We start from the raw sequence: 16,546 nt of genomic DNA on the forward strand, positions 1-16,546 counted from the left end.
AACGCTTTATTAACACCTGGCACTTCCTGCTTTTAATAAAAGCTTTAGAAACCGGGCGCTTGGGCTGGTTCATTTTTCGCTCCAACGAGCAGCAAGCGCCCGCCCAGCCCGAGGCGGGAGCCGGCAGCTGGAGGTTCCCCGCCCCGGGCCCCCCATCCCCGCGGCGGGGCCGCTGCCAGGAGCCGCCCCCCGCTGCCGCGGCGCCGCCCTCCCTCCATTCCTCCCTCCGTGCCGCCGCTCCCGCGGACCCCGTGAGGGCCCCGTCCCGCCTCGGCAGGCGGGAGCGCGGGCAGCGCTCGGTCCCGCTCGGCGCGGAGCAGCCATGGGCTCGGCGGCGCAGCTCCCGCCGCCAGCGCCGCTCGGCGAATGCGAGCGGGAAGCGGGGGCGGCGGCCGCCCGGCACCGGCGGCGCCCGGAGGAGCAGGTGGGTGCCCGCCCGTGAGGGGTCTGGGAGGGCGGGCCGCGGCTCCGGGGCTGCCCCCGCCGCCGGGCGGCAGCAGAAAAGCGGCGACGCTTCTGATCCCTCTGCCGTGGCGTTCCCGGTACAGCCCACCCGTGCGAGCCGCTCCCGGGTAACGCTCCATTGCGGCGGGGCTTATGCAACCTGCGTGGGGCTGCCCACGCCAGCTGCTGGGGTATCCCGCCTGACCCCCGTTCTTCCCTCCGGGACGCTTAGTCCGCCTGGAGGAAAATGGGAGCAGATGTCCAAGGGTAGTCCCGGCACGGCATCCACATGTATCTCGCTGGAAATAACCAGGGTGCTCTTGCATCCCCGGAATTCCCCACAGTAGTTCAGCTCTTGTGTTCGTTCACTTGAGTATTTTAAGCTTTTAGTCTCTGTATTACTTAGGAGACATAATATGCTGTAATTGGAGGAAAACACCGACTCTTTTTTTTTTTTTCTGTCTGCTTCAGAATCTATATTTTTATGGCATGGAAGTGGGCTTTTTGCTTAGGAGCCGTTTCCCTATTGTTAGCTGTAAACTGCCTCTCCAGGCACTCTTTTGTTTTGCAGACGGCATCGTCCCGGTGTTTAGACAAAGGCAGTGTTCTTAATGCACCTTTATTGATGTTTCATTTAAAGGAAAAAAACACAACCTTTTTCATGCACAATAGTAGAATGCAGTGATCAGCTCTGAAATGTACCAGCACTCATGATTGCACCGGGGCAAACAGAGCTGCAGGAGCGCATCCATAAGTAATTTCTGGATGGTTTTGATTGCGTTCATCATTTTTGTTGAAAATTCTTATAAGATGCTCTGCACATAAATGAGCCATGTCACAGCTGAGATAGTTTAATATTGGAAAGTGTCTGGTAGTACTTGCCTGACATGACATCTAGAAGCGGGCCACTCTGAAGGATTCTGGTACTTGAGAATTCACTTAGCCACGTTTACGTAAGTCAGCACATCTTCTTAGCCCTTTCTCTAGAAAAATGGGGCAGAGCAGAGCACATGCCCGAATGTAGGGTAAGGACACATGCACCAAGGGAGGCTCAGAGTCCTCTCTGTGTCCATAAGCCCTCCTGCAGGATGTCACAGGAGGCAAGTAAGGAATACTTGCTGGTTCTGGTTACTCTCCTTCCTGGAAAGAGAGGTTAAAAAGTTGCATCAGATCATCTCATGCATCAGTGTGCTCAGACTAGTTGTAATTCCTCGCCAAGGAGCTTTTCCCTGCAGTTTACAGCTGCTTCTTAGCGACGGGTGTGTTGTGGTTTCAGGGGATGGTGCAGGCTGAAGAGCTGCCTTCAGTGGTGCCTAAACACATTTTGAAATTTACCTTGGTAAATGTACTGCTTGGGTGGCCACAGCCACACTTGGCTGACAAATTCTCTTTCCACTTTTCTCAAGCACAGGTAGTGATCCTGGCCCTTTCTAACAAGTTGGGGTGTAACAATAGGATAGCAGAGATTTTAAATATGCCACAAGGAAGAAGGAGAACATCCTTCCTGTTTATTGGATATGTTTCACTGTCATACCACAGAGTAGTTTTTGTGCATACTGAGGTGCAGCCAGTTGGGAAAATAATAAAGTAGATTTGGAAATAAGAATTATCACTTCCCTATATTTAATATACAGAGAGAATTTAAATATTGGATAAAGTAACAGTAAAAATAATAATAATTGGATAAATAAGCAGTATTATTTTCTTTTTATGTGTAGGGAAGACATAAGGACACAAGGAGTTGGTGATAGCTACACTTGCTGCAAACTTTGACAGAAAGTCCCAGATTCTCTTGTTCAAGAGAAGAACAAACTTGTAGCTTCATTTGGAGGGGCTCCTGTGTCACCAAGCCATGTCACACTCTGTACCTTTTTTGCTCTCATGGAGGAATTGTTGCTGACCTCTGCCATTCCAGCAGGCAGGGATCCTGTTTCCAGGCTGGGTCCTTACTGGAGTCTCTGGTGGAGGCCCAGCGCTGTCGCTGTGTTTGCTGAGGGTATTTGCACTGCCAACACAGCCTCTGGTCCTCAGCCTGTGTTTTCCTGTTCCGTGTTCTCTCCTGAACTATGAACGCGTGCGCCGCTTTAGTCGTATGTACCGTGCAAAAGAAAGGAGTCAAAATCTGCTTTTCTTTTGGTATAAGTTCTTATTTCTCTCATCTGGTGTGAAGTAAAGCCTGCATGAGAGAAAATCCTTTGGCCTTTTTTGAGGTGGACTTTTAGGTGAGGATCTGGGGCTTCAAACCTGCGTGTGATTTGTTTTTTCTCATTTCCTGCAAAATAAACACAGTTTGTGTAAGATCATACCTTGCAACAGAAAACTAAAAGAATACCTTCCTGATAAGCAGGACCTAAGTAATAATGAGTACACCCTTTAATTTTTATTTTTTTTTAAGAAAGAGCACCCTGTAGGAAATAAATCTATTTAATGACAAACCCTCTGGCTTTAATTTTTTATTGAAGCCTGTTTTTGTGTCAGCACAGGCATGCTTAATGAAATTACTGGCAGGTACATTTTTGTATGGACAGTTGTATATCCGTACATTCCGAATGGATGGATGTGTAACTAAATGTTATACATAGCCTTTGAAATTCATTATTGCAATAGACTGTAGAATTACCTACTTCTGTGATTAGATTTGAAAGCTGAACTGGATAATAATTTGATTTGTATCCTTTGTAGGTTTGCATGCAAAGGTAATTTCACCTAATTTAGTCTTCAAAGCACTGCAGGACCTTGGTAGTTTCTTCCACCTCTCCTGTATTGCAGTGCTGGGGTTCAGAAGTAGTAAGTGAAAACACCCAACAATTCAACTGCTCCTGAAGCCATGGGAGTAGATTTTTGCTTTGCCCCTCAAGATCACATTTTTTTCCTAACTGTTGATAGTTATTAATCAGACACATAAATTGTCCTGTATTTTCAACATCACTAGAGATAAGGACCTCAAACCTCCTTCTCTAACCCACTTCCTAAAATAGGTTGGCCACTGTCACCTTACTGCATTCTAATCTCATCAACACCTATGAATTAAACTATTAAATAAGAATAGAAAAGCGTGAGCGTGTATTAATAAAAGTTGATGCAGGAGTCCTGCGTTTTCATCACCTGCATCCTGCACATGCCCTGCAGCAGGGCATGAGGTGGCATTGGCAGGATGCACAGCCCCCTGTCTGTCTAGAGGGACTCTGAAGCCACTCTGTGTGTCACAGTGGAGCTCCTGTCAGCTGTGGCACTGTGGTTGCCTGCTGTGCTGGGAGCTGTGGGCAGTTCCGTGTCTGGGCAAGAATGAGGTTTAGTTCCTTGTAATCAAAGTTGAAGGCAATAAAAAAGTTCCCAGTTGCTTCAGTGAGGCCAGGATCTCCACGCTGGTTTAAGATACACAGAATCCACAGTGCTGTTCAAGTGTAAAACCAAGGCTTGTAGAAAATGTTTAAGTGCAGAGTTAATAAGTGATATGTGTATTTGCAAGTAGATCTCTTAGCATAGACTGTCACCTTTTCATTAACCTGAGTTTGTAAGCCTTTGGGATATCTTATTATTATTTTGAACAGTGTTTTATGGCTGTAAGTGGAGTATTTTATCTTCTAATAGATGGCTTCAGATTTAGAGGTGCTTTGAGAATTGAGAACTTTGTTGAGGAGGTATGGGTGTCTCAACTAAGTTCAAGCCCTGAACTTTTTGAATATCTTTACAGTATCACTAGAATTTCTCCAGAATGGGGAGGGAGAGCAGAAACACAACTAGAGAATAATATCAACAGGTCCGTGGTATGCCTTGTGTAAAATCTTCATCTTCCACTGGGTGATTGTGTGCTGTGTTACTCAGAATGGCATAATTTCAGTCATAAGTCAGTAATGATCAAAAATGATTTAAAGTACACTTGTATATGTGGAAATTGCATTGCCTAAGGCTGGAAACCTATTTCTAATTTATTCCAAACTGTGATAATCTGAAAATTGTAGGTTTCTCCTGCTCACAGTTGTTGGAATTTGTTTCCAAAAGTAGTCATACTTGACAAGGAGGACTTAATCCCAAATTTGTTCTGGCTCTACAGATAAATTAATTTTGTTGCAGAGGTTTGTAACTATAAAATAATAGACGATAATAACTTTCTTAAAAGCATTATTAAGTTTTCTGGGGCTTAACAGCATTTGAAGAAAAAAACCCAACCCTTCAAACATACCTACAATATGTAGCACCTACAATAGATAGGATAATATGCTCTGTTTGAATGATGGAAAGATCCCATTTTCTTAAAGAAAAAAGTATTCTAGAGATAGAAGTGAATAGAAATAGCCTCTCTTTAAAAGGCAAAATTAACAGCTGTTGCTTTTCAGCAAGCCAGTGCATTTGATACCACGCTGTATATATGGAGATTGCAAACCTTTTAGCTGAGTCAAGCTGACCAGTTTTAGTAGGGGACCCTGATAAATGAAATTGAATGGAAATTAAATGTTACAGGTGTAATGAAAAGATGGATTAGATATTGCATTTGATCTAGTCTCTATGTAAAAGTGCAGTACAGATGGGATCAAGTTACAGGGACAGCAGCAGGAGCAGGGAGTATAAACAGCATCCTAAAGTCAGGGAGAGAGGCAGTAGATCTTGACATGGGGGCAGGCAAGTTTCCTTTCCCATGGACCCTCCTGTGCCAGGTTCCTGTCTTTTACACTTTCTCATCTGGTGCTTTGTTAGTGAGGAATTTACTAATGAAATTATGGGACATTTTTTGTGTTTATCAAGGGAAGCCTCTATTCTTTTTGAAGCTATCTCTGTTCCAGCCATACACAAGTTAAAGTGTCTGGAAAAGGCTTTTCATCTCTTTAACGCAAAACTTCTAGTATTTCAGAGTTTGTTCCAGCAACTGTTGATTCTAAACTTGAGTTGCTGTAAAAGCTGACTGAAGGGAATCCGGCGCTGTTGCTTTTCATATGTTCTTGCCTGTTTCTATAGAAACATCTTGCCACAATTTTATAAATGATTTCTATTTTCTTGCTGTAAAATGAATGTTAACCCAAGCTTTAGTTTGCAATCCTCTGTTTAAACTTCCTCTATCACTTTTATTGGTAGCTGCTATAAAGTACTTCTTGTATTAAGAATTTTTTCTAGTTTTCTTGCATTTGCTTCTTTTTCCCAGAGGAAGAAGTTAAACTTAGTTTTTTCTGTCTTATTTTTCATCTGGAATTGAGGGGTTTTTTTTCCTCATTTCTAAATCTATTGCTCTTTTCATAGTTAAATATCAGATTAAAATTAGCCTAGAGAAATGAAGCTGGTTGGTAGTTTGGTTTTTGTTTTTTTTCTCCAGACAGTTGAAATTAATTTTGTTATCTTTATAGTCTGTTGGCTCAATATCAAGATCTTTTTACTGCTTACATTTACGAGGTTGAATACTGATTGTTAATTTTACACTAGGAAAGGATGCAAAAGGAGACTTTGCCCTTCCTGGGCAAATTTCACTTTCTTTTAATTAAGTGTAATGTATGTTTTAAGTACAAGAAAGCAGGGCGAGATCCTGATCAGGTGCCAGGTGTTCCTAGTAATGAAACTGTTTTGCATGTGTGGAGGAGTAGGAGGCACAAAGGCGGTACCCACCCGGCCAGTGCATCAGCAGGGCTTGTGCTGGTGCCCTGCAGTGGGGTGAGGCTGTGCTTTGCACACAGGGGAGGCACCAGCTGGGAACCTGCTCTTGGCTGCAGATCTCCAGGGTCTGTCCATGGCAGTACGCTGGGTGGTCATGGCTGAATACCAGTGGATTGGATCATTCCTTCCCTCAGGATGTCCATGGCTGGTGACCCGACTATTAAATATTTGTAGCTGTGTGTTGGCTGGTGTGTCCCTATCTGCATCCAGCAGAAGCTGGTCTCTTATTCTGGAGGGGAGAGAACTTGTGGTTTCTGCCGTCCTGGTCTCTGTCATCTGCTCACTTTCTTCTCTTTTTTTTTCCCCTTTCAGTTTCAGTTTTCATCTTCTGTAAAAGGTAACTCTAAGGTACTCTCTTCTGAACATCAACATCTCAACTTAGTGAAAAATACTCCTATGTTTTTGAAAGTAAGCTTGTTCTTAAAGTCATATCTCACTGCCTTTTTTGATATTTAGGTGTCTGTGGGCTTCAGATAGCAGACACACCACCTGTTCCCTGGAGTAAAAATAACCATGACTGGAGTAAAATAGTGAGCAGTTAAATACTGTAGGAAAAATTTCTTACTTGAAAAAAAAAAAAAAAGATCAAATGGGTATGTAAATGGGATATCCCTGCATTTCTTTATGAGAGGGTTGGGCTTTTTTTAATACCTCATTCAGAAGTCATCCCTGCATTCTTTATTACAGGGGTTTTTTGATGTCTCATTTAGATGTCATGAAACTTGTGCTTGCTATGGAACTCAAAAGTGATTTATTTTCTATATAATGTGGAAATAATTCTCTTAAAGATGCCATTGTTTTTCTTTCTTTTATAACTGTACATGATGAATTGTGATCTGAGGCGTGTCAAATAATTTAGAGACTTCTGTTTTTCTGTGTTGGAGGTGAACATTGTGTATACCTTTGTGTCTTTTCTCGTTGCCTTCTTTGCCCAGCAGCACTTTTTTGACTGTAAAATCATAAGCTTTTACATGGAGAGTAGTTATTTTCCCAGTTCATTGGCCTTTTTTCCTCCATTGTTGGAGTTCAATGTTTGTCTAATGCCCTTTCAGGCAGTAGATGCAAGAAAAGAGGCAATTATAGACTTGCACTCAGACTGGTGCTGTTAAGTCTGTGGTGGGAATTTTTCAAATTATTTGAGCAAGAGAAGACTGATGAGGTTTCTTCTGTTCATTAGTCATGACTAAATAGAAGAAAGCTACTTGGTTTGCTTTAATGGATCTTGTACCTTCAGAGTGGTTGAATGTTTTTTTTTTTGTTAACATCCTGAATCTTCATGTGGAGCAGGTTCCTTGTGTTCATCTATTCCCTCCTCACACAAAACAAAGGCTCTTGAACTTTATCCAGTTATTTCACTCAAGTCAGTTACTTGGTGGGTTTTTTCCAACACACACACACACACAAATCCCAAACTGAACACGCCACCTCAAGATTCTTAGGCTAAGTGTGGAAAACTCTAGATCAAGCTGCTGCTTCAGCAGATGCAATGCCTGGAAAACCATAACTATGCCTGTTCTCCACACGGCCACATCAGGGTGAGGTTCCAGAACTGAAACTTGTGGTTACTGTAGAGCTGTTGAGTCCTCCCAGCAGAAAAAAATAAATGTCAAATAAATCTGTTCTCCCATGCTATTTTTGATTAACCACATGAAAATAACTTCCCAAGTACGTAGGGTGGTTTTGTGTCCCTCTTGGATCCGTTTGTGTTCTACATCCTCCAAGGGCTTGGCAGACTTTCTTGGTGTGATCTGCTAATGGTGAGGTGCAGGAACTGTGTGCTCTCAGCAGTTTGAGGGGAAAAGACCATGAACTGGCTACATGACACACAGGACATGCAGACAGGGATCAGTCGTAGGCCATTGAGAAAAGTTCAGTGCTAACTTTATCCTTCTCTCCCAGGGAATAGCATATGACTCACTGAAAGATGGCTTCTTTGTGGGGGCAGGATGTCCTGATGGGATCTCATGTTTCACTGCCTGGTCAAAGCACCCTTTGATAGGAAGGGGGTAAGCAAGAAAAAGATTGTCCTGTCAGGCTGGTGTGGAGCAGCCTCTGCTCGTGACATGCCATGTGTTTTCCTGAGTTTGGGAAGCAGTGAGTTTCAGTGAATGAGTGGAAGTTTGCCGTGAGCAGGGGTAATTAGTGGTCAGAACACAGGGAATTTTGTGTTGTGTTGATGACAAACATAACTGGAATGGATGTTAGTTGGATTCAGTAGGAGGAGCAGGCCTTTACCTTCTTTGTTGTTTTAAAGCTAGTCAAGGAAAAGATTCAATTACTTGAGGGATTTTCTTCCAGAAGCACTTCAGGGATGTAGGAGCATCAGCTGTTCTGGAAGCAGACAGAACTTGGCACTTAGTAGCTCCTCAGTGACCTCCTTGTAGGGTTTCATTCTGGTGAAAAAGGTGATTTTCTGGTGAAAAAGGTGATTTTTTGGCTTCCTGCATCACATCTGTGAGGGCCTGTCATGGTTCTCCTTGAAGCATCAAAGCCCCTAAGCTATTGGACCTTAACAGAGGGGAAAATTTAGTTCCAGGTTTCAGTATAAAAGCTTTTCAGAGTTTGGATCTTCAAGTTCTGACTTTCTGCCAGTAAACAGTGGGAGACAGCAGACCGTGGCTCTGCTGATGAAAATCTGTCATTTTGAATAGGGAGGGAAATTTTACAACACCAAACATCTGAAAAGACCAGAGGAAATGGAGTGGTTGATGGGAACCTGCAGGTACCAGTGGGTTTGTGAAGGACATTGTTTGCATGCTGAGCAGTGGAGCAGATCAGATGCTTCTTTTTCTGTTCTGTATGATAACTCTGGTTTTAACTTCAAATAATTTAAAATAAAAAATTAGAAACCAAATACAAAATTGGGTATGGAGTGCTGCAAGTGCTGGAGTCCCCAGCACAGGAAAGACATGGACCTGCTGGAATGAGTCCAGAAGAGGGCCATGAAGATGCTCAGAGATGCATGAAGATGCACCTCTCCTGTCAAGACAGGCTGAGAGAGCTGGGGCTGTTCAGCCTGGAGAAGGCTCCAGGGAGCCACTATAGCACCTTGCAGTGCCTAAAAGGAGAGAATTGGAGAGAGGCTTTTTACAGGGGCATGTAGGGATAGGACAAGGGGGAATAGTTTCAGACTGACGGAGGATAGATACAGAATTCAGACTAAGTCATTCCAGAAAGTCTAAAATAAAATTATATTGATGTAAAATTAATTTAAATTACAGTAAGAAGAAATTCATTACAGTAATTTGACAAGAAACATTAGGTTAGGAAACAAATGTAATCAGCATTTCTAATACTTTCTGGTTTAGACTTATTCACTTAGTTCTTCTTTCTCCTACACGAATAATACCATATGTGTATATTTGGTGAGTGTCTTTCAGCCAGTTGGAGGAAGGGGGGAAGAGAATTCTTGTCTGGGACACAGTGCTGCTGTTCCCTCTTTTCAGGAGATATTTTGGGCACATATTAATCTATACCCATCTAGATCTCTGGCTGCATTGCTGTTCCTCAGTGCTTCTGAATTTCTTCATCACTCCTGTGTTTCAAAGAGTGAGGAAAAGCAAACAAATGAGTGAAGATGAAGTGACCCTCTCTCACATTCCCTCCTGAGCTGTAGCAGATGAAGTCTGGGAGTGCCTCCTGCATGGCACCTAATTATGCATGGCACTTAATTATGAGGACAAGAGCAGCTGGGAAAAGCCTGGAAAGCATATTTTCTCTGGGCTAGTGCAGATCAAGAAATTCCCTCTGCTCCCTCCTGATACACAATCTATTCTTAAAAGTTATGAAGCCCAGGCTGGGTTGTTGAATTTTAAAATAGCAGCTGTGAAACAGAAACTTCTGCTTTTACACGAGGAAGCTCTGGTTTCGCAGAGGCAAAGGGGTGCAGCTGCTCAGAATGGTTACATTTCTCTCTCCACATTTTTTCTGTTATGGTAGTGTCTGTCTAGCTTCAGGCTGATTCAGCAAGATTAGTATGAAAATAGCCCTATGAAAATAGTTCAGTAAAAATTAAAGAGTCAGCTGGGAACTGTGTGTTCGCTGAAGACGGCCAATTTCTAAAATTGTTTAGAAAAGTATTTTTTGATGGGGAAAAAAAAAAAGAAAAAAAAAAGAATTTGGTTCTGAGGTTATGATTTGAGAGCTGTGACACATATATGGGGTTGCATGCCATGTTACTGCTGCCCTGAAAGTTGGTGAGAGGAATTCTAGCTGCAGCGTTAAAACTTATTTATTATTCCTTAGCAATTTGGAGTACTGTAGCATTACTGGCATTTGCCCTAATCCTCTTTTAGCTACACCTCGGAAGAAATGTATTTGTCCAGCATGTGAAATATTATGCAATAGTAAAGAAAAATATGCCATCAGTGTTTCATGACTGATCATGTGTTCTCAGCTTCACTTGCTTATTGCTGAGTTGCCTGAAGCAAGATATACTTAGCCTGAATTAACTGAAGCAGACTTTGAAGTCTTGAGAATTTCCTTGATCATTTTGAAAGGTTTTGTAAGCTATTGAAAAATATTTGGAAAAATAACTTGACACTTGTTCTGTAGTTAACATACGCTTGTCAGTCTCTGCTGTGCCTGGCAGCTCCCTGTGTGTATTCGCTTTAGAATCCATGAATCTTGTCTGAGAAGGTGAGGGAGGGGTAATGAAAAAATAAAAAAATACCTGGGGAGCCTAAGTGAGGTGGAATTTACTGTTTACTTTGTTTAAGAGACAGTGTGCAGCTTCTTGCTGTTAGCTTACCAAAGCAAGCGGGGCTGCAAGCGCAATCGTGTGTCCTACAGCTGCCTCACACCAGGAAGGGCATGGCTGGCATGGACACGTGTGGTTAATCCTGCTGAGCCCAGCGGGAGCTGCACAGGACCTGCAGAGCTGTGCCTGCTGGCAGCTTCCTGGCTTGCTCTGTGTGAAGGCTTCCAGGACCTTGCTGAGTACCACTAACAAGCGAGGGGTAAGGAAGTGATGTGCATGTTTCCCCCCTCCTGGTTGCCCTGGCCCATGGCTAGAAAATGTAGTGATTTCTCAGCTGTTCTCTCTGAAGTGGTCTCTGCACTGCTTGAGCTGTGCTCTGATCCTCTCCACCATCATCTGTCACATGCTCCCTCTGGTCTCTGCATGCATTTATTTTCCCTTCCCAGCACATGCCTTCTCTTTTCCCCTTGTTGTTGCGACCAGTATACATGTAGGCAGAGTCTGTTTGTCTCCCTGTGCTCTTTGGGAGTGGAGGGATAAGAGCTCCATTGTGTTCCCAGCCCTGCCAAGTTTACAGGGGCTCACAAGAGGCTCTGCTTTTCTGGAAGATGAGTCAATGTTTCTTTTAATTAAATTGAATTAAATAAAGCACAGTTAAAGCCAATATGCTGAAGGAAATCCAGTAAGGAGGAGAAAACAACCTGGGCCTGTGAAGTGGGCTGAAAAGAGGCAGGCATCTGTCTGTACATAACCTCCAGTACGGCAGGTCTTCCCTCTCAGGATGTTCTGTAGAACCACAGAAAGAGTGAACAGAGTATTAGTTATGAATTAGTTATGAACACATTACTATTTCAGCTTCCTGCACCTGTCCCTTTATGGGATTCAGTACTGAAGCTTAAACCAGACTCTTTAAGAGTAAGTAAATTTTAAAAAAGAAAAAAAAATCCTGGTACTTTCAGCTGAGGGACTGTTGGGGTTTTTTTTCTTTCAGCAGCAGCTGTAGAGCTTTACCCAGAGCATTCAGCCAGCAGGTTCTGCATGGTGGCCCAAAGTCTGACCTAGAGAAACAATGTTGGCTTCCATTGGTCTTTGCTGTGTGTGTTTCTGTAAGAATGGTAATTCACTTTATTATTTGTTCTCTAATGGAGAGCCTGGCACTGGTGTGAAAGCGAATTTCTGTTTCTCTACCAAGACCATGCCATGGAACAAGGCATGCAGAATAGGATTCTCCTTGAAGATGGAACATCTTTGCTTTGAATCTGGGAGTAGACTAATTGCACATAGAGCTTGTGGGCAATTTGTAGAACCTATTGATCAGTTGACTGAATTATTTATAAGTTCCTGCTGTATGTGTTTTCACTGCTGCCTAATGGAAGCATTAGAAGACTCATGTTCATCATCTTGAAAGCATGTTTGCCCTGTTGTACCCAAACTCAAGGCAATAAGGTTTTGTGCAAAGAATCTCTGGACACTGGGGAAGAGAGATGGGATCTCAAGCTCTAATGTAGTTACAGTTTACATGGTGAAACATTCCTGTTTTCAGCAGTGATTCACCTGTGGCATCTTCATTTAAAGACAGATCTCTGGCTTCCTGTGCATTTGCTCTGCCATTTTTTATTTCACAAAAAGTCCAGAACTTGTTTCTCCTTCCCTTTGCTTTTTTATACCACCACTTTGTGTCTCTGCAGTCCTTGGGCCTGTCTTCCTTTGCCAGACTTGTATGGCTTCTTACACCAATGTTGGGACAGATGTTTGTCACTTTCCTGGTCAGATCCAGTGCCCTTCTTTTAGCAGTGATTAGCAGCCCTTCAGTTCCCTGGCCTTCAGTGCAAAATACTTCATAGTTGACGTTTAATAGTTTGGTATCATTCTTCTAGTTCTGGAGATGTTCTGGAAATAGTTCAGTCAAATCCCCTCCCTGAAATTAGAGACATCTCGTTCCGTCGTGGTTGCCCTGACAACCACAGGCAGGTTGCACAGACAGGTAAGATGCATGACCTGCAGGAGAGCTTTACACCTCCTCTAGAGTGGCATCTGGAGGGGAGGGAGGCTGTCGTGTATTTGTTGAAGCACCACTTCAGATGTCCCAGGTTTGGACAAATTACGTCCTTAGCGTTGTACCAAGGTCACAAGTTATGTAGCATTTTCAATCTCTTGATTGTAGGAGTAGATTTATTGCATGTGTATCTTAGTTTTATGTATTCAGATAGAAACAGATGAGAGACTTGTTCAGAATCACAGCAATAAAACTGTACAACGTATTTCCTCTTTTTGTCTTCCATCTGCAGGTCCACCAAGAGCAAAGGAACCACACCAGGGAACCTGTGATAGACGACTACAAAAAGATGGGGACTCTCTTTGGAGAACTAAACAAAAGCCTTATCAGAATAGGCTTCACAAGGATGTACTTTGGAGAACGGATAGTGGAACCTGTGATAATTATATTCTTCTGGGTTATGCTCTGGTTTCTTGGCCTACAAGCTCTTGGACTAGTGGCTGTTCTGTGCCTTGTTATTATTTATGTACAACAGTAAAATTTTAGATACTATTTGGATGATTTCTTTCAACACTGTCACTATGTCAGTGGATTTATGTGTTAAAAGCTGCAGTGCTTCAAATTGCTGAACTTCTGAGGAGGGGGACTAAAATTCCATTGTGAACCAAATCAGCACTGCTCTACTGGGGGGAAGAAAGGAGATGTTTGTAATATAATGGTGTGAAATGTACTGTTTTCTGTGCTCTTGGGGCCTTAGCCAAAGGACTGGCTTTTCATTTTCCCTTCCACTCTCCCCATGATCTTGCTTTGTATAGTGAAAATTTCATGTCTGATTTTAAGAGGACACTTGGTGTGAGTGCTGTTTCACTGCTGGGAGGGCTCATGTGCTGTTTGTTCCCTGAATCTGCATAATTTGTTAGTGTTCTGCTGAAAAGCTAAATCTGCACAAGGCAGATTTGGTAACAAACCTGCATTTGTAAGATGAGTACAATTTCCAGACACAAAAGCAACTTTGGGTAGTGTAGCTCATGGTAAGCTCTCCCCCAGAAAACAAGCTGTACCAGCAAAATGCTCTTACACAAATGTTAGTGACACCAAACAAGACTTCAGCTGTTGTTCAGGAGAAATTGCAGTCCTACATTGGCCAAGAAGTCTAGTGTAGCGCTGCCTTGTTTTCTGGAAATGTGCTCAGCTCCTGCTGCTATTTTTCTTCCTTTATTTTTTGTGCTTGCTCTTTCCCCCAGCTCTCCTTCTTAAGATAAATATTTGGATAATTCATGGAGTTTGTAGGTAGTTCCAGCTGCAGTGTTGGATACTTGCCATTCCAGACAGCAGTGCTAGAATGTTGTCTCCTTCCTGTGCGTGGTGTAACAAGTGGCTGAGCAACCAGATACCAGACCAGACCTCTCAATGCTTCCCACATTTGCTGCAGTGTGGGCCCACAGAAACTAAAGCTTTGTGCACCTAAGCCAACTGGACCTGTTTCCTCATGCAAGGCAAGAATGGAGTTGAAACCAGGTAGTCATTTTATTTAGTAGTCTTGACTGGTTCCTTTCTATACTAGGCAGCAAAAATGCCTACCCACAGGTACATGTCATGGGCCACGCAGCCTAGAGAGTAGCTTGTGTAGATTCAGGAGTGGGTGCAAAATTCACTCAGCTCCCCAGTAGCCACCCCAGGGGTGTGCTGGCAATTTCCAAGTTCGCTTCTTCTCCTGAAGAGAAACAGAGAAATGGGACAGAATCTTTACTACTTATACTTTACTGCTACTGCTAAATAGGCTACCAGTTTAATATTTGTTGTACATTACTCTTAGCAAGAAATTTAATTGCAAAACTGATTTCATCTGTGGTAGAGTGAAATTACATATTTGCTTAAAGAGATGTAATAGGAGGAAATGTGAAATTTACAGGAAATTAACCTTTTGCAGTGACTTTTTTCCTAAATGTTTTTACAACAATAAATTAGTTGAAGATGCTGTTTTATTCAAATACTTTTAAAGTCAAGGAAGGGTTCTCTATAGTCCCATTCCTGCAGCTGGATTTTCAAGTCCAGCTTTATGCATGGATCATTTTGTCTGTTAGGCTGTTTCCAGGGCTCCTGGCCCCAGTTCTTATAGACTTTCCTGTTAGGGAAATAATTGTTATTAAAAGCCCAGCTCCTCTAGTCTTTTTTACTGAAATGCCATCTCTACATGTGTCTCTGTGCTTTTGTAATGAACAGGTAGTGTCCTTCTGAGGAGGCAGGTCACCTCTCTGGATCTTCAGATGACCCTGCACGTGGATTCAGGAGGCTCTGCTGAAGCAGCAGGGCTGCAGGGCACTGGGACTGAGGCCCAGCTCTGTAGTTAGATGGCAGCCTGTGTTGATTGGCACCTGGTTAAATAGTTCTGCTGGTGGCAGGGAAGCCTTGGACTGCAAGTACAGGCTGAACTCAGAGCCAGGAGCTCTGTACTCAAAAGTGCCTAGGGGTAGGCTTTGGGTTTGTTTCAAGTCCCCTATAAGGAGAACATCTGTTTACATCTTTGCAGATTTGTATAGATAGAATGGTGGCGTTATGTGTATTCTCTTCCTGTATAAGGGCTGTATTACAAAAGCATCCTGTTGTTAAAAGTAAAACAAAAAAAATCCTTTCTTTCTTCCCACAATCCAGTTACTGTACAGAGGATCTCATCTAATTCCCTTCATCCCATAGGAAAAAGTGGATCTGTGATACCCTTGTTGCAGTAGTTCTGTTGTGTGAAGGTGCTGTGCTGTGAGATGGCATGTGGTATTTCCTTGAAGTGCTGGTTGTGCTCTGTACATAAGGAAGGGGGAACAGTGAACCACGGGTGTGACCAACAGCTTCAGTGAGGGCATTGTTTATATGCATGTGACCTTTCAGTCTGAGCAGAACTGGGACTGTTGCACGCTCCAGTTCAGTTCAGTTGTTTGTTCGATGTTCGTGTTTGTGTACATGTACTCTGGGGAAAGGTGGGGTAGCTTTGGGGCTGATACTGTGTTCAGTGGATGTCTTAGGTGGTTTCTCTTAAGGGGAACTATGTCTTGCCCTTTATAGAAGTTTTGCATTTTTAACAACCTGAAAAAACAGTGCTAGTGGTGTAAGGTTGGCTGAAAATGGAAAAAGAAGAATGCATTGCATGGATAATTCCCCTCTCCTGTTTGGTGTCATACATTCCCTTGTATATAACGATTTGTACTGAAATGTCTGTCCTAATTTTGTGCTATTACTGTACTATCTCCCTCTCATTTGCTGGGAAGGCAGGAGGAGCTAAGGAAAAAGGGGAACTGGGATAGAATCAGACATAAAGAGTGGAAAGTGGAATGCTGTGAAACGATGCATGTATGTCTCCAGAGAAGTCTGATCATAAATGTGTCCCAAAAGTGAGGGCGAAATGGGTGAACAGTCCTTGCTTGTGTTCTTTATTCCATCCAGACATAGTAGGAAGGCAAAGGAAGCACCAAATGTTCAAAAGATGTCCCTAGCTAAAAAAAGCAGGAGGTTAATTTTTAAAAAGAAAAAAAAGGCAATTGCACAGTTGTCTATATAGTAAAAATTGATAATGTTATTTATGCTGTTACATATTATTATTATTGATAGAGCTGAAAGCACCTTTATGCATCTGTGTGTAAGACTGTATGAAAGAATTATGTCCCTTAAATCTTGTGTTTAACAACAACAAACAATATAATTCCTGTTGGTCAGTGTGACATTGCAAGTGTTTTACAGAACCTCCATTTTTTAAGAGATGGACTCTTCAGTGCTGC

At 42.8% G+C, this 16,546-nt stretch overlaps 1 protein-coding gene across 1 annotated transcript; it reads left to right on the plus strand.

Annotated features, from left to right (window-relative positions):
• Nucleotides 1-225: 225 nt before the first annotated feature.
• FAM241A (family with sequence similarity 241 member A) lies at nucleotides 226-13,331 on the plus strand. Its single transcript, XM_041480055.1, has 2 exons — nucleotides 226-424; nucleotides 13,072-13,331. Exons 1-2 carry the CDS (start codon nucleotides 323-325, stop codon nucleotides 13,315-13,317), a joined length of 348 nt encoding a protein of 115 aa, XP_041335989.1. The 5' UTR covers nucleotides 226-322; the 3' UTR covers nucleotides 13,318-13,331.
• The last annotated feature ends 3,215 nt before the right edge of the window (nucleotides 13,332-16,546 follow it).

Source organism: Pyrgilauda ruficollis, unplaced genomic scaffold (assembly GCF_017590135.1).
Source record: "Pyrgilauda ruficollis isolate IOZ18807 unplaced genomic scaffold, ASM1759013v1 scaffold5, whole genome shotgun sequence".
NCBI lineage: Eukaryota > Metazoa > Chordata > Aves > Passeriformes > Passeridae > Pyrgilauda > Pyrgilauda ruficollis.

Bases quoted from the DNA above. Each gene is read 5' to 3' on its own strand.
- FAM241A (XM_041480055.1), top strand. From the start codon at position 323: ATGGGCTCGGCGGCGCAGCTCCCGCCGCCAGCGCCGCTCGGCGAATGC. The intron at 425-13,071 runs GTGGGTGCCCGC...TTCCATCTGCAG, and splicing joins GGCGGCGCCCGGAGGAGCAG to GTCCACCAAGAGCAAAGGAA.